Raw genomic sequence first — 18,414 nt, forward strand, 5'->3', positions numbered from 1 at the left:
TAGCAAAGGCTCACAATAATAAATGTTTAGGTTTTCAATATCAAGTTATAACTTTCTGACCCTCTTTACCTCTCCAACTCTTTTCGTTGAGTGCTCCCTTCAACTCGATAACTCCCTTTAATTCAAGTAGGGCATCCGTCCTGCCAAGCATTCTCAAGAGCTATTAATGGCTTTCGAAATTTTGAGATTCTACCTGTGCTCAATGTAACCAACTAGAATCCTGTCCTTGGTGATTGCTGTTTTGCTTGGTTTAGCGGGTCTGCCTGCTTATCTCCTTGACAATTTTCCTCTAAAGCTCAATTACCTTACAATCTGGACACTTTCCACAAACAAGGCTTCTTCCCAGCATCGCCCCACTTCTAACTGCCCCCTTCCCTACTGCAGTGCCCATTTCCAAGCCCCTCTTTCTCTTTTCTAAAATGGCCGCCACAAAGCACACGGCAGGCCGCGCGAGTTCCACCCACGCAAGGCCTCAGTCGTTCTTGGGGCCAAAGGATGGGCTGAAAGAGAATGGGTCTGAAAGGAGGGGAGTGGCCTGGAGAATCCGAAGGGGGGGGGGCGGGGAAGCGAGGGCTCCGGAGGCCCAGGCCCTCGCCTCCAGCCCATGCTGGAGCCCAGCCTCCATCACAGGAAGTGGGGGCCCAGGGGCCCCTAACGCCCCTCACCCCCTAACGTCAGGGGCCGGGAGCCGGAAGTGAGCGTTGCTAGGGCGCGGCAGTGGGCTGGAGGCGACTGAGTGGAGAGCGTGTTTTGACTCAGGTGGGAAGGACTGCCTGGTCCTGGCTTGCGGCACCAAACAACTCCCCTTTAGGGTGCTGGGGTACCTTCGCCAACTGTTATCCTCGCTTTCAAGCCCATAGCCTTCTGCCGGGTGGGTTCTCACCGCGCTGTTGCGGCTACTGACGGTTCGTAGCTTCGACCCCTCGAGGCTCCTTCCCAGCCCCTTTGCCTACAGGTTAACCACCCTCCGCCTCTTCTCCGGTTTAGTTCCATAGCTTAAATCTACTCTGAGTGTTCTTTTTAAAGAGAGAAAAACTATTTTACTGGGCCCTCAGCCCTGTTGAATTTAACCAGTTGCTTCAGACAGCATTCAGCTCCCAAATCAAACTGGTGTGTGTAATTTGTCCGTTTCACCGAGTACTGGGGAAGGGATAAAGATCGCCTGTTAACAGTTTGATGTGGAAAAGACTTAAAGGGACAACACTGACTGATGAGGCTATGGATTCCAGTGCCTTTTATCTACTCCACTTAGTCTTTTTGCCCCCAAAGGAGACAGTGGTATCCTACAAGTTGCTGAATCTTAGCGCTGATCATTCCTTTAAATGCCTTAAAATCAAAGAACATTATATTTGATTCTTCCTTCCAAACCTCTTTTATTTTTATTGAAAAAGTATAAAGTAACTATGTACAAGTAAAAACAAGCCGAAAGGAAGGTCAGATTTCTTAGTCCAGATATTAAAAATACATATATATATGACAGTTTCAGTAATGATTGTAATTAACAAATGGGTTCTGCAGCAAATTACTAAACTAGGGTTCCAGCTGGTCACTTGTATTTTCTATCATGGATTCCAAGGCTGCTTATGTCATAGAATGGGGGGAAGGGGTGTGGAATTGTATGAGAGGCCAAAGGAGAGCTTGCTCTAGAGAGACACAATAACTGTAAATCTAGTCAATTTTCAGAAGTTTCTTATGGGGAGGGTTTTGTATAAATTTAGTTTTTTTTCTATAATGATATGTTTATTTAATCATAGTACTCAGTAGGGGGAAATCTCCAATAGAAGAAAATTGAAACTACAAAGCCATTTCTTGTCTTTTAATCTTCCACATTTTTGTTACAGAACTGTTCTTTTATGATTCTGTTATCCATAAATTGGGCAGTTCTTAAGTCCTAATGTTCAGAAGTTTTTCCTAGATGTCTAGAGAGAATGTCTGTTAACTGGAGAGATTAAATAACCAAGTGTATCCATCTTAGCATAGGAGATTGGGGGCAGGGCGGAGGGGAGGTGAAGGGTCATTGGAAGAAGTGTGGCTAGAATGTCTCTGGGCATATTGGATGGATGAAGTCTCACATAGACTTCCAGCATTCCCAGGTGCCAGGGGGGAGAAAGACTGGCAGCCTTTCCATCCTGTATAACTTGAGAAAAGAGCTTTAAAATTATGCCCTTTTTCTATGTTTATCCTGAAGTTTCTTCATTTGCCCTCTCTCATGTTAAGTAGCACCAAACTTTAATAGATGGCAAACAGTGACTGGCCATTGTAATAGCACTAAAAGTAAACTGACATCACCTCAATACAGTTTAAATCACTAGTTGTATGTGGTTATTCTTAACTGTTTAAGGGCCCTAGAATTTACTCTTAAGAGTGTGAATTAAGCAGTGATTTTGAAATGCTTTAGGGGAAAAATATTTGAGGGAGGAGGTCACTAAGGGTTTCTTCTTTTCCAATTTATTTTTATTGTATTTTTTCTCATTACCACGTATCTCCCTTATATCCCCTTCCCCCTCTACAATCACCACACTGTTGTCTGTGTCCTCTTTACTAAGGGTTTCTTAGATTGAGCTTGGGTAGCTTCAATTCTAGTTTGACTCTACCTCTTAGGCCCACCTTTAGGTACATTTTATTTCTGAAACCTTGAACCACTGTTTTTCCCCCCCCCCACAGCACTTGGATTCAGCTCCTTCATTACCAACATGGAAGAAACTTACAGTATGTACTTCTGATTGCTTTTAGAATATAAGTTAACTTACATACAGTTTTATGTCTGGCAGGACTGTTAATGTGTGGCAAAGGTTCACATTTCTCCTATATGCTGAGGAGAAATGCTAAGGAGAGGAGTAGTTCTTCTATATTACTCTAGAAGTAATATAAAATACTTCTCTATATTATTATCTGTGCGATAGTAATATAGAGAAGTACCCAAATTTGAAATAAGATACTTGAAATTTAAATGGCTAAAGAGGAATGAGAAGTCATCAAGCTTTGAAAAGGCTGCATTGGGACACTCATGTCAAAATAGATTTTTATTAAATGAAGCATTTTAATTCCTCAGTACTTCTCTCCTGTTAATGACACAGGTATAGTAACTTGTTTTCTTTCTATTTTAAGGGATAATATGGTATACATAATATTGCTGATATAGATTGAATTTTAGGATTAAAGAAATTCTAGGGAGGATTCTTGTTTCTCAAGTGATCCAGGAACCTTAGATGGCCTAAGAAATCAAAAAAGAGCCAGCACTAGAATCACGCAAGTGTAGAACCCTGTAGAGCCCTGAAAAATCATTTCATTTAACATTCATATTTTACACTGAGAAAACAAAACCTCATTTAATTGATTTGCTTAGAGTTACATAGTTAGTTAACGACATAGGGAGAACCAGAGTTTTACACATTTGACTTATGGCATGTACAACTTGATACAACAAAACACTCTGGTTTCTAAGCCCTAACCAAGTTTGAAGAACATTAGAACTGATGAGCAGGTGAAACTTGTCAACAGGGCCTACTTTGTTTCCTACTTTGCAGTCTTATTCAAGATCTCTTTATAATTAATAAGTTCCAGCTAAGGGATATTTTAGTCCCTTAGGAGCATTCGGCCTTGAAGGAAATGTCTCATAGAATCTTTATCACCAACATATGGAAACTACATGGAAATAGTTTTTATTAAATACATACAACAAAGTTCTCAAACTTTAACATGCAGCAAAATCACCTGGGGGCAGTGGTAATTGGGAAAGCTTATTAAAACCCAGGATGCTGCACCCCACCCCCAGAATTTCTGATTGAGAAGGTCTGGGACTCAAAAACTTGCATTTGTAACATGATCTAAGGTGATGCTGCTGACTTGAGGACCACACTTTGAGAATCATTGATCTAGAAGGCTGATTCTCCTAGTTCTTCCCTAGAGCTCCCTCCCCACCCTCTTAATTTTTCTTAAAATGTCTTCATTAAAATCTGAAATTCCTGTGTGAGATAGATTAATCCTCAGAAGCTTTCTACTCTCTATTAAATTAGCAAGCAGCATCTCAGATCCCCTTTATGTCTCTCATTCTTTCTTTTTTCAGCCATAATTTTAAAAAAAAACATCACCAGGGAATGTGTGAGAAATGCATAATCTCAGGCCCCATACCAGATCTTCTGAATCAGAATCTGCATTTTAACACAGTCTCCAAGAAGTTAAACACCTGGGGATCATGTTAAATTTTGAGCAGCATTGCTTTAGAATATACTTAACCTTTTTCCAAGTTGTCCCAAAACTCTAACCTTAATCTGATAAATTCCTGAAGGTCTCCAGCTTCTGTCTTTGGGCTGTACCTCTTAGATAATAATATTTTTGTCAGGTCTAGTTCCTTATTTTCACTAGGTTTCCTCCATTTCTCACCATGGGTTCTTGGTCCCACCCAAGTGTGAGGAACATCCATATATACTCTTTGGGAGGAAGCTTATCCTCAGGGCCTATTTTGTTTTCCAAATTAATTTATATTCCTAAAGCCAGACAACATTATTGCCGAGCAGTTTGATAGCATTTATTATAACCTTAAATGCACATATACTTTAATGTAGAATTCTTAGGTATTTGCTAAAGGCAAATACTCATACAATGCACAAAGAAGTATATACTAGATGGTTAATCACAGCATTGTTTATAATAGTAAATAACTGGAAACAACCTAAATGTTCATCAGGAAGGGAAATGATTAAGAAGCTATGGTACATCCACTTGCAGCAATGAAATATTCCTTATATGTACTGACATAGAAGGAGCGCCAAGACATTTTTTTGAAAAAGCAAATAGCAAAAGGAGGTACAGGAAATCCCTCACATGCTACAATATGAAGAAAACTTGAGGACATTATACTAAGGGAAATAAGTCAGTCACAAGTAGACTAATACTGTATGAGTTCATTGTGTGATGAAGTATCTAGACTAGTCAAACTCAGAAACAGAACAATGGTTGCCATGGTTGGATTGAGGAGGAAATGGGGAGTTGTTTAATGGATATACAGTTTCAGTTTTGCAACATGAAAAAATTCTGGAGGTTGGTTGCATGACAATATGAATATACCTAGCACTACTGAACCGTACACTTAAAAATGGTTACGGTGGTAAATTTTATGTTGTACATATTTTATTACAATTTAAAATTTTTTAATTAAAAATAAAATAAAAATGTTTTAATCTAAAAAAGAAACAGGTCAGAGCTGACCTAAATTACTAGAGACCAGAATGTAAAGCATTATGTAAAGCATTATGGTAGAAAACTATTATTATTAACTCTGATGTGTGTCCAGGCAGTACAGTGTGTATGAATTATGAGGTACGTCCATCCATTCCGTCAGCTGCTGACATGGCCTAACATTTGCTTGTGATGAAAGAAAATAATAAGAATTTCATCTGTAAACTCTCTCTGGGTATCCTGAAGCTTCAGAAATGGGAAAAGACTGCTGGTCAGGATGTGCCTTGTTGGCATAATAAGCCTGCCTGTCCTCTAAGGTTTTTTCCCTATTCATTCTGTCCTTCGGGTCACCTTTCAGGCTCATTTGCATCACGATCATGGTTAGCAATTTATTCCATGTTTACCACTTTTCCAGTGAAACTGTTTCAATTCCCCACTAGCCTCTGATTTTCATAGCAGTCTCCTGGTTTATAAGCTTCCTATCAATGTGAATTGTTTATCTTATTTCACTTTTATCATTGCCTTCAATGGGGGCAAAAGCATTTTATTAGGTTGCCTCTTATCATAATGTACTGAGAATGTGTTTAATTGTTTAATTTCCCTTCCTTAACCAGGCTTGTTAAAATTCGGGGCTCAGCCTGGGCATCTTGTAAAGCCTAAGGGTAGTTTTACACATTTAGAGAAACTTCTCTAAGAGACACTTTCAGAGAAATCTCTGGTTCCAAACTATGGAAATAATTCCTGAAAGTATACCCTTCCAAGGGTAGTTTTAAATAGCATGATATAGGTTAGGAGCTTTCTTTCACACAGCAGCTTCATATGTCTGCAGTTGTCTTAACCTCAGGAGGTTCTGTGTTTGCAGATTATTCTATTTTTTAATTTGCTAAATTTGAGAATCACTAAATTAAAAAATTCTGGGGTTTTCTTCCTTATTTATGTCAAAATATGAAAAGTAAAACCACCTATTGCTCTGACCAGTGCAGCTCAGTTGGCTGGGCATTGTCCCCAAAGTGAAATGTTGCAAGTTCAATTTCCACTCAAGGCACATGCCTGGGTTGTGGGTTCCATCCCTGCAAGGGGATCATGTGAGAGGCAACCAATCAATGTTTCTCTCTCGCATTGATGTTTGTCGCCCTCTCTTTCTCCCTCCCTTCTCCTCTCTCAAAGATGAATAAATAAAATCTTTTTTTTAAACCCACCTATCTGATAAAGGCATTGGTTTCATTTGAGAGGTAGAGTAACCAAGATCAGGAAATACTTGTGATAAGTTAAAGCCGACAGATGAAAAAGTCATCTATCAATGAATTTTTCTCAATCTTCCATAGACCGTATCACTGATACAAAGCAGTGCTTACCAACTGTTTTCATGTCACAGCATATTAGCAAATAGCCAAGGATGCTGGTAAAGAGGATTAACTATCCTTAACTTGCCCTAGGACTGGTAGGGGTTGGGGGTACATATGTAGTGGACCCCTGCATCTATAAATTGGCACACCATTTATTCCAACCTTCAGCATACTGGTTGGGAAGCTCTGATTGGGGTAACTAGAATAAAAATGACCCTGAATTAGCACTTATTAGAAAAGGAAAAAAGAATGTCACTTCATTTAACTTTTTGTTTTATAGTGAGGGTAACCAACAGTGAAAACAGCAATATTTAAGTAAAACCAAATATGAACTAAGACCTCATCCCATGATTGCTGGCTTTGCCTGACTTAATTAAGATTTGGTGATAACACAATTTTATCTTCTCAGGGTTACATTTTCAGTGTTAAATGTTTAGTCACCCTTTGTTTAAAATTCTAAATTGTTGTCAGACTGTCTTACCCTATTGTTACAGATTCTGTAGAAAATATAAAGTGCCTGGAATGCTGTAGTTTCCCAAAAACCTATTAAGCTTTATACTTACCCTATTTCTCTTTCTTTCAGTCGATTCCCTGGATCCTGAAAAGCTATTACAATGTCCCTATGACAAAAACCACCAGATCAGGGCCTGCAGGTTTCCTTATCATCTTATCAAGTGCAAAAAGGTAGGGTATTATTTTCATAATTTTCCCTGTAATGCCCTCTTGAGTTCTTTAAAAGGCCATCTTGTGTAAATATCAAGTAATTTTAGCATAAATGTTTCAATTGAATGTCAGAATAGTTTAGGGAATCTACCTTTGTATTAAATACCAACATTTCTAGAAGGAGGTTTGTTTACTTCTTGGGTACATAAGCTTTTCCCTGTTTCGATTTCCGCCCCCACACCCCAACTTGGGACAAGCACCCATTTATAAACAGCTCCTCTGGAGTCTTTTCATCCTTTGTAAAACAGAGGAAATCCTAATTTTTGCTAGCAGTGAGAAAATCTCTCTTGCCTTGTGAATTAGATGTGTTCATTGTCCTGTTAAGGATTGAATCTATAATACATTGTTTCCTGATATTTTTGGTTATAAATTTTAGAGAAGTTGAACAGTTAGAGGTTATCCCAAGAAAAGATCATTCCTAAAAATAACTGTTTTTCCAAATTTCAACATTAAGCATCTTTGAGTGGGGGAAAAAAACAACTCAGTTTCTTTTCTGGTCATTCTTTTGTAGACTTAGCTGATGTAAACTGCTTTAATGCTGGTATATTAACTGAGGCACTTTGAAGAGATTATTAGAGTGCAGGTGTCAGACAGAGTCCAAAGTTCTGCCAGGATTTATGCTTGGAAAACAATTTTGGTATTTAATCCAAGCTGCATACAATTTATGTATGCATTAATATCTTTTAAAGGATGTTTCTCTTACAGTCCTGGAGATATGATTATAATGTCATTTGTTATTATTTCTCTACCTCTTTATAATCTTTTGAGTAAAGATCCCTGAAGGGTGAACCTGAACAATGTGGATCAGAAGATACCACCACAACTTCCTTCCCTAGGTCCTCAAACATGTCCAGGATAAAGGTTGGGAAAGGGAGCCAAGCAATGTGAAAACATTGTCATAACTCCCTTCTTCTATGAAGCTCTTCATCTTTGGCCACAAAACCTTTGCATTGGAATGCCTGATATCCCTTATGGAATCATGGAGATAAATGCCCTCACAGTTTTCTCCATCCTTTATTTTTTTCCAGTCTTCTTCCCATTTCACATTATCTTTAACTCTTTTGAGTATTATTTTTGATATATCTTTTGCTTCTCCTAGTAAACAAATTTCTTAATTTCTGGTATATTTACCATAAGATTTGAGTGACATTAAACACTTTGTTTTATTTTAAAGTAAGGAGCTTGGTCAGCAGAGTAGACTCTATCATTTGGGCTTTTCCTTAGTGAAATAACTGAAATAAAGGTCAAATTGTTCAGAGCTTCATTTCAGGCGTCATTACTTTAAATAAACATTCCTGTGTTAATCTGAAAAATCATTGGTTTGCTTCTTCCGCAGCTCCCTTCTAACAGTTATTTTCCAGCTCTATTGTACTGCAATAACAGGGGCACTGCTGCAGTGCAGACTTAGTGTTACTGTTCATCCTGAATATCAGCTTTCAAAGCCATCCAGAGAGCTCTGCCATTACATGCTGTGCCACCTGAATCTCGTGACCCTGAAAAACAGAGGAAGATGTGGTTCAAATACTCAATTCTAAATTTGTTGTTTACTTCCATATAAGCCAGTTTAACCCCATTATCTGTGTTGTTAGTCTCTGCAGTCATAACAAAGAGGCTAACATTTTGAAGATTTTGAGGTACTATATGGTCTATATGAGTGATAAGTAATTTCTTCTTAATTTTCTACTATGAGTTTACCTATTGTAACTAAGCCACAAATTTTGAGAGATTTTAGGGAAGCCATTTATAGATAAGGTTGAGAGGAGATAAACTCCTCTTGGACTTTTAAGAGGTCCACAAAATTGACAGAACCCTTAATTTTTATTCCACAGAATCATCCTGATGTCGCAAACAAATTGGCTACTTGTCCCTTCAATGCTCGCCATCAGGTTCCTCGGGCTGAAATCAGTCATCATATCTCAAGCTGTGATGATAAAAGTTGTATAGAGCAAGATGTTGGTAAGACGGACTAGTTAAAATGTTAAGGTGCTAGAGGTTAGCCCATTTAAATTTGTATTATGCTACATTGTCACCTTGATTTTTGCCTTTCACCATTTAAGAACAATGCTTTCAGCAGGAAAAGTTTGTCAGGTTGTTTTTCAGAATGCTTTCTAAACAATCTGATTCATTTTACTAGTAATTCATCTAACTGTAAAAATCCTTTTATTGGCATAAACATGATAAACATCTTTGTTTCTGCTTCTCTTTCATGTATGTCAGCAAGGACATAAGACCACTCTGTTTATCTTCCATACCATTCAAGAACAAAGACCCATTAGGCTACCCTGCAGCCTCTTTAGCACTGACCCCTTTAAACATAACTTAGCAATGTCCTGTTCTTATGTCGGAATCTCTATTGTCTTGCAGTCAACCAAACCAGAAACCCTGGACAAGAGACTCTGGCTGAGAGCACCTGGCAGTGCCCTCCTTGTGAAGAAGATTGGGATAAAGGTAAGTGCTTCTGCATCTTTTTCTTTACAATATCTAAATCTCAAGGCATTTACTTTAGAGAGAAGGAAGATTTTCCTTTTTATAAACATAGCATGTTTGGAATGCTTTTTTATATTTATTGGGCCCCAAAACAAGTACATTTGTATTGCTCTGCAGACACATGGAACAGCCTATGCCTCTTGATTGGAAAAAGCACTTCTTTTACATCTGTTTTTTTTCTATAAATTGTGTTATACCATCTGTGTTTGGCTGTTACTAGGCACATTTATTATTATTTATGTCATTTGTGTTTATATCCTTCAATTAAATGCCTGCTTCTGTGTCACTTAGGCAGGGTACTTGATCAATTTTTACTTCCTTCTCTAAACTTAGATGTATTATTTCCATCTTATGAATTCAACTTACATGTGCTGGTATCTTGTAACACAGACTATGTTTCGCTTCCTTTGGCAGATTTGTGGGAACAGACCAGCACCCCATTTGTTTGGGGCACAGCCAACTACTGTGGCAAGAACAGGTAAATGAAATGGTCTCAGTCCCAGCACTGCCTCCCAAAATCAGAGTGCTTTGTTAAAAAAGAAAAAGAAAAAGAAAAAGTAAAAAAAAAGTCACCAGAGCATGAATTGACCTCTTTCCTTGATGACTGTTTTGGTGAATTTTTTTTCTTACTTCTTCCTTGATTCATAAAAAGGTCACATGCTTAATGTTAATCACTGGGAACACAAAAATACTAGCATATAGTCTAGCAAAGGAAACAGTGGTGCTGACATTCTTATGTCTTACTTGGGTTTTTTGCTAGGTTCATATTATTTTCATGCTTTCAGAAATTCTCTAGCTATATACATGTGGATCATTTTTACTCTTGGTAACTAGTATCTAAGGAAAAAGTAATCTTAAAAGTTTTTTATTTGAGCCCTGGCTGGTGTGGCTCACTGGATTGGGCATCAACCTTTGAGCCAAAAGGTCATTGGTCAAGTGCCAGTCAGGTCACATGCCTGGGCTGTGGGCCAGATCCCTAGCTGGGGACATGCAAGAGTCTACCAACCATTGTTTCTTTCACACATTGATGTTTATCCTCTTCTTTCTCTCTCCCACTCCACTCTCTGAAAATAAAATCTTTTTTAACAAAAGTTTTCTATTTGAAATTGGGGAATCCAGAATACCTCTTGGGTAAGGAAGAAAATTCCCACTGATTTTGCATATAATTTTTAAATCTATAAAATTTCTCATTATTATTTGATCTTCAAACCATAGAAGATCACATTTAAAATCCAAATGAATATATTTCTGGATTAGAAATGAAAGAAGGGCGTACTGGATGAAAGAAGGTGAAGGGATTAGTCCAAGAACATATATGCAAAAGCCATAGACACAACAGCGTGATTATGCCACAGGGAAAAGGGGATCAGGGGCTGAGTGGAGGCAGGAAAAGGGAGCAGGGAATGGGGACATCTGTAATAGTGTCGACAATAAAATTTTTAGAAACAAAAAAATGAAGGAATGTAATGCTAGACTTCATTTTTTTCTCTAAATAAAATACCAATTTTCATTTCTTAGCTCCTAAGGTCAGTTAGTAATTGTAAGTGTACCTTATTTTGTGTGTGTATTAAGGTAGAAAAAAGGTAAATTTCATTGGTACAATTTTAATTTTACCTCAGTTCTGTGAGATTTGTTGCCTTTGGTTTGATAGTCTTCGCATTTGATTTTATCTCTTAATGTTTATTGAGTGAGTTGATGAGCCTGTCATACAACTGAACAGTAGATGGCATTGCTGTTTATCTCAATTTCTGGAAATGAAAATGCTTAGACCTATCTTAATGCCTGTACCAGAATAGTAAGCTTTCCAGAGAAATGGTAATCATTCTAATTGCAAGAATGTTATGATGGAAATGTGTTTACATTTCACAATGTAGGTTGTTGTTTTCCCCCATATTACAAAAACACATTTTGATTGTCTTGTGTGCCTGCCTAAAAAATACAGATATGCTGGCATGGTCAAATTTATCTTTCTTTCTGCAGCCCTGCAAGCAACCTAGTTATGGAACATAAGAGTAACCTAGCTTCAGGCATGCGCGTTCCCAAGTCTCTGCCATATGTTCTGCCATGGAAAAACAGTAAGTGAAATGAGACAAAATGCTTTTGTTCTTTTCTTTGTGCTAATGAATAGATTAGCCTTGATATTCAAAGACATGTTTAGTCTGAACACCTTGCCCCTCCATAAGCCTGAGAGTGAGTACCTCCTTAAATTTTGTACCCTAAGCATCTCACTCACTTCACCCTAGTGCTGGCCCTGGTTAGTAACAGGAAATTATGAACAGGCAAATACAAGGTCACAGAAACCAAAGGAATATTTTCATGAAGGGGTGACCACTAATGTCAAATATCATGAGTAAATTTGGGAGCCATTAAAAGACTACTGATTTTGGCAAGGAGGAATTTATCCCTGACTCACAAGGCATAATATCAATAGGGATTGGGATTAGAAATTGGATGTCAGAGGCCTAAAAGGAAATGTATAAAGAGAACATGAAAGTTGTGAGTCATAAGAACCAACATAAAAATAGTATTTAAATTGTCTTCCCTAGACATCAGAGACCATGCTGAGCAAACAGATACTAAATTTGTATCATACCACCCTGGTAAAGAAATTACCACATATGGAACACCCAAGATATTGTCATTTAATATAAATTTTGTTTTCCTAAATTTGCCCCTAAATTCAGATTCCCTTGGTTTTGGTCTTTGCTACTGTTTGTGTTAATTTTCAGTGGCTAGAGGATTTCCTTTTAAAAAGTTTCCCTTTGGAGACTTGCCAAAAAAAATGAGATCACCAAATCATATGCCAAAAGTCTTGATAGGTAAAGGACTATTTTCTTTTCTCATGCTGTTGAGTAGAATCCAATCACTAATGTTAAGTACTTCTACTTTTATATTGTGATTCAGTATGCCCCATAATAAGTCATTTGTGTTTAGTAAGAATAAAAGATAGAGTGAATTTCAATTGATGTGGTATATTTATTTTGAAATATTTCTACTCCGTAGATGGAAATGCACAGTAACTGAGTATCTCATCAAGTAAGTGTTTGTTTTATTTCACTATCTCTTCAGATGGTAGCAATATTTAACTGGACATAAAACAATTTGGATCCAATTTTTTTTTCAGATTATGGTACCAAATTAAAGCTTTGTGTGTGCCTATGTTTTTTAAGTATATTATATAGCTTCTGTTATGGCTTTACATGCTAATGAATAGGCATTTACGGGTTAAATTAGAATTCAGTTAACATGCCAAGTTGCTTTCCCTAGAATTAGTACACAATGCCTTTTTCCTTTTTCTTTTCCTTTTTTTTATTAAAGTTGCATTCTAGGTCTATCATGCCTCTTTAATGGACTGAGATTAATCAAACAGCCATGCTTCACTGCTCTGCAATTCTTTCCCTGTGCAGTACAATCTAACACATCAAAAAATTCATACTCTTCTTAATGAGCACTTAAAAGTTTTGGGTCTTGAGAGTCTTGCACTATGATCTTATCTGAATATTTGATTTAACAGAACCTCACAAAATCTGTATAAAGAGAGCAGAATCTTTTACTTTTCACAGATGAAGCCTTCCCTCGAGGTTACCCTGTGTACCCATAGCAGAGACAGTTTGAAACTTCAAATGCCGTGTTGACTGAGGCTGCCAGCCACATTGCTCCTGACAAAAGGAATATTATTATAAAGACTAGAAATGAAATTATATTCCCCACCATCTTTTTTTAATTTTATTTATTGATTTTTAGAGCAAAAGAGAAAAACATCAAATTGTTGTTTCACGTATCTATACATTCATTGGTATGTGCCCTGACTGGGGATCAAACCCTCAACATTGGCATATCCAGATGGCACTCTGACCAACTGAGCTGCCTGGCCAGGGCTATCTCTCACCGTCTTGGAGATAGTAAGCCTTCAGTGAATATTTAGTGAATGAATGACTAGTTGCCCTGTTGCCTTCCAGTTCATTCAGTTCCTCTGGACAGTGAATTAGATGAATCTTCTGTGAGGTAGGGTTCATTTTGTACCAAAATTGATGTTTCTTCTGGTGAGAAGTGGAAAAGAGATTCTAAAAGCAAACACCCCTTAGCTATGGAAAATAACTATCAGTTGCTTCCAGGTACTGGCCATTTTCCTTGGTAGCTTCTGACTTGAAATTGTTAAATACATCAGGAAGGCATAAAATTGCATTTGGCCCCAGAAGGGAAAGAGACACAATAGCACTGGGGTGTGTCAGGAAAGCACACACAGATCTGGATAAATCATGATCTTTGAATCCTTCTCTGACACGCTGTACAAAATGCTTGGCACTCTTATAACATGGATAGTTACCTACTAAACGTTTTTACTAGGTAACTAAAAACGACTGTTTTTAAGGTGAAAGCCTAGGAGAAATTTCTATCTCTATCACTTAAGAAAAGTCATTCATCTCCTTTGAAACTTAACTCTTTGCTGTTAAACTCCTTAAATGCTGAAAATTTATTTTTCTGTGTAACCCCTGAGGAATAAGTGGGGAAGTTATCCTGCATTAGGTAAGAATCCTTAAACAGCCCTGGCTGGTGTTGCTCAGAATTGACTGCAAACCAAAAGTTCACCAATTCGATTCCCAGTCAGAGTACATGCCTGGGTTGTGGACCAGATCCCCAGTTGAGAATGTTTTCCCTCTCTTTGTCCCTCCCTTCCCCTCTCTGAAAATAATAAATAAATAAAATATTTTTTAAAAAAGAATCCTTAAACATCCACAGGACTTCTTATCCTCTTAGTAAAAATAAAGTATCATTTTTTGAATGCCTATTGTTGCAGAATTCTCTAGCTTCTTTGGAAAGATACAAAAGAAATAGAAGACATGACTTATCCCCTCAACGAACTTAATTTTGAGTGGACAGTTTTTCAAATGCACATACATGAAAAGGGTTTGTTCACCTTGTACTCAGTATGCGCTATCCCAGTTGTATTTTTATTAACAACTCTACTTTTTACTAGATAAGTACCTCCAAAGCAGGTAATATTAATTTTTGTTCTAATGTATATGGTAACAGCTCAAAAAATATTGTTAAATTGATGAGTAGTAGCATGAATGAAAAGAAAAAAATTAGTATAATTTAATTGAAATTAATCCAGAATTATCTGCAGGAGTCAATTGCTTGTATAGTGAATCCTGATTTTCTCAAGTTATGAAACTATTGACACAAGAAGTATACATTGATCTCTGCATACAATGCTTTTAATTCAGTTAAGAAGTTTCTGTGTGCTTAGTGGTACTAAAGAACTCAGGATCAGAAGATACTCGGTGTTCTGCTATTAACAACAGCAGATTCTTCCAGCAATGAAGAGATTTCAGTTGGGTTGTAGTTGTGTGGCCCATTATCATATGTAGTTAGTGCCTTTGTCTTAAAAGGAACTAAAAATTCTTTTTTTCTCATTTCCTTACAGATGCCTGAACCCAGAAGACCCTTGCTTCTTCCTGCTACCAGTGGGTTCTTCATTTTTATCCTAGTCTAATTATAGAGAAATAAACGTCTGTGACTTTCAAACTGACACGTGTCTTTTTCCCCTCCCCCCTTTTGAGTCTTCACTCATCTGATGCAAGAAGGAAACATCATACTTAGAAAAACTGTCTCAAATAATACATTGATGTAGATAGCTTGATAGTTTGGTTAAGTACTTGTAGCCCCAAGATCAGAAATCATATCCCTTTCCATATTAATGAAACACATTAATCTTTAAAAATCTAGCAAAAGCAGGCAAGAAACTTGGGTTGGGAAAAGTAACTATATTTGTGTTTTCTAACACACATGGACCAATTCTTTTTAGCATTAGTAGGAATGGGACGATTTGATCAGTGCATCTATATATCCAGAATCTCCAAGAGATTGATAGCATTTATAGAGCAAAATATCCCATTCTTGTTTAGAATCTTTAGGAGAGTTTGCTGCCTAAATATTTCCAACCTAGGGTAGATGTCTTTTATTTACATTATTTCTCCCACATTCCAGCTAGACATTGTACTAGCTGTTAAACTAGGTGTGGATTATGTAGAAGTAAATTTTGGCATGGAGAAGAGGAACCATGTGTATATGTGGGAAAGAGATAGGCTTCCCAACCTGTGTGTGAAGTTTGAGCTTCAAAGCTTAAATGTGTGAGCCCTGTTTACTACCCTGGGATATATGTATAATAAGTTAGATTTTGACCTGGCTGGTGTAGCTCAGTGGATTGAGCATGGGCTGCAAACCAAAGGGTCACCAGTTCTATTCCCAGTCAGCACACATGCCTGGGTTGCAGCCAGGTCTCTAGTAGGAGGTGTGCAAGAGGCAGCATGCATTGATATTTATCTCCCTCTCTTTCTCCTTCCCCTCCCCAATCTCTAAAAATGAAAAATATTTATAAAAAAGTTAGATTTTGAAACATTCAAAACTCTGGCTATCCTAGCATCTTGGTGATCCTTACAAGAAGACTTCATAATCTCCCCAGAGATTGTTTGGATTGTTTTTGTGTGGTGGTTTTCAAGTTTGGTTTGGTTTGGTTTTAAAACTGGCTGACTTGGGGAGGGATTTGTGATCTGGCATAGATGGGTACTTCAGTGAATCATACTGACAAATTATTCCAAAACTGATTTCTCTAGAAGGGTAACAGATAAGGGAGAGTAGACTCTTGTGGAATGCCTCCTTCCATGAGTTTTATACAAAACAGGATTCTTCCCTGATGAAGCAAATCTGTTTATTTAGTTCCAAACTCTAAAAACGGTTCAAGATAAGCCCCAGTACAATAGTATTTCTGCCTAACTGTGTGATCTTAAGTGAATAACTAGGCCATTTTCTCTGGAGAGGGTGGTGAATATATTGAGGAGGAGGGGAAAAAACACCTTTATGCCCATAATTCTGGTCATTTATGTTTGTATATCAATCAGCACCTCACAAACACTTTATTTAAAAATAGTCTTACTACTGGAAAATATAAAACCCTTTTGATTTTATTTGGGTGATGACAGAACAAAACTATCATCTGCTACACTTGTAACCCAGAACTCCTACCTAGTTTAGGAAAAATAAGCAGGAGGGTGAGTCTCACTGCAAAAAATAAGCTGCTTGAATACAGCTCAACAAATGAATTAAACAGAAAATAGTTACTTTGTGTTTTAAATAAGAGGGGAAATAGGCTAACATCTATCATTTATGAAAAATAAGTGAAAGCCCTGATTTTGTTATTTTAGGAGGACACCTCTTTATGCATGCCTACTAGAACTTAATCACAATATATCTGACCTTTTGGAATATAACTCATAGGACAATGGCTGCCTGTGTTAGCTCAGAAAGTAGACAATCCTGTTGTTTCTTTGGTAAACTAATGATAAATGCAACCAATTTGCCTGATCCAGGAGCTTTCAGAGACTGGGATTTCTATTGGGCCTAGGACTCACTAGCCTGGACTTTGTTTGCTGGAGATTTTTAGAGATTTCCAAAAACTGAAGCAAAGAAATGACTATTTAACTCTACTACTTCTGTCAGAGGTTGGGAGAAGTTTACTTATTTTTGAGATGTTCTTTTTCAGATGATAGCCTCCCTTTGGAATGTGAGCAGTGGAAGGTAAAGAGTTGAATATTTTACTCTAATTTCAGTTATGGCCAGATCTTACAGTTCAAGGTTCAATGCAGAGGTGTTTCAAAACCTTAGCCCAGATCCTCTCCTGCATTTTGATCTTATGCAGAGCTCCCAGACTCTACCCCAGAAAGACGATTTGCTTTTTAGAAGATTGTCTCTCTCTAGAGGGGTTCTAGAAGTGCCACTGTGATTTGCAAATGTTATTACCAGGAATAAACAAATGGAGGTAATAAAGGATGTTTAACTCTCCTGGTAGCTCTACCTAAACTAGACAAGAAGAGTATTTATATTTAATCTCAAATAATGCACCACACTACCCTTTCATTGGTGAGGCAGAACAGTAACTGCTTGTGTTAGTCCCTTAGACAAAATATATATACCTATACTGGTATTCTTGAAGTCCTTCACTTGTACTTCTCACAATACATATTAAGCTCAAAAGTAAACCAAAACCAAGAAGATAATGTTACACTTATTATTACCATTTTTAAAGATGCAACTTGTAAAAATCAAGCTGATTTGTATACTATATTTTAAATGATCAAAGCAAGACTAGCCTTGCAAAGAAGAGGCCTTTAAGAAAACATTAGTTTCTTGTATCAATACAGTGGGTAGAATAAGGAAATACCATTATAAAAATACTGTAGTGATGACTCATTCTTTTTATCACTTGTCTTCTTGATACTGTCAAGCTTTGGAACATCCTCATATCCTACTTTACAATCATAGCCTTTCAGAGGCCCCTGAAGAAATTAACCTGTTACCTCATACCAACAATATCAGCTGACTTTATTCCAGCCATACCAGTCTGAAGAATGCAAACCTGTATATGAACAGGGCATTTGACCTTTACATGGCTATTCTACCACTTAGTCCAACACACTTAAATTTTGTAAATTTGATAACTGGTGACAAATATAAAATCTAAGATTTTATATAACTAGGAAGAACAGGATCATAGCCCAACAGTAACCCTAGAGAACAACCATATGGTCAACAGATTTGTTTTCATGTTTACCTTAATTAAAGACTGTTTTGTTGTATGAAACTAAAATAGTGTAAGAACCTCTGAGAAAATGTGAAGAAG

At 37.3% G+C, this 18,414-nt stretch overlaps 1 protein-coding gene across 2 annotated transcripts; it reads left to right on the forward strand.

Moving 5' to 3' along the window:
• Window positions 1–604: 604 nt before the first annotated feature.
• Window positions 605–15,267, forward strand: GTSF1 (gametocyte specific factor 1). 2 transcript variants are annotated; one of them, XM_028533030.1, is made up of 9 exons: window positions 605–759; window positions 2,665–2,709; window positions 7,108–7,208; window positions 9,077–9,203; window positions 9,612–9,695; window positions 10,149–10,212; window positions 11,715–11,809; window positions 12,738–12,770; window positions 15,163–15,267. In XM_028533030.1, the coding sequence occupies exons 2-8, from the start codon at window positions 2,694–2,696 to the stop codon at window positions 12,752–12,754; spliced, it is 504 nt and encodes a 167-aa protein (XP_028388831.1). In that variant the 5' UTR covers window positions 605–759; window positions 2,665–2,693; the 3' UTR covers window positions 12,755–12,770; window positions 15,163–15,267. The 2 variants fall into 2 exon arrangements, with proteins under 2 accessions (XP_028388831.1, XP_035873267.1); XM_036017374.1 differs by having other exon boundaries at window positions 717–871.
• Window positions 15,268–18,414: the final 3,147 nt, after the last annotated feature.

The sequence above is a fragment of the Phyllostomus discolor genome, chromosome 2, assembly GCF_004126475.2.
Source record: "Phyllostomus discolor isolate MPI-MPIP mPhyDis1 chromosome 2, mPhyDis1.pri.v3, whole genome shotgun sequence".
Taxonomy (NCBI): Eukaryota; Metazoa; Chordata; class Mammalia; order Chiroptera; family Phyllostomidae; genus Phyllostomus; species Phyllostomus discolor.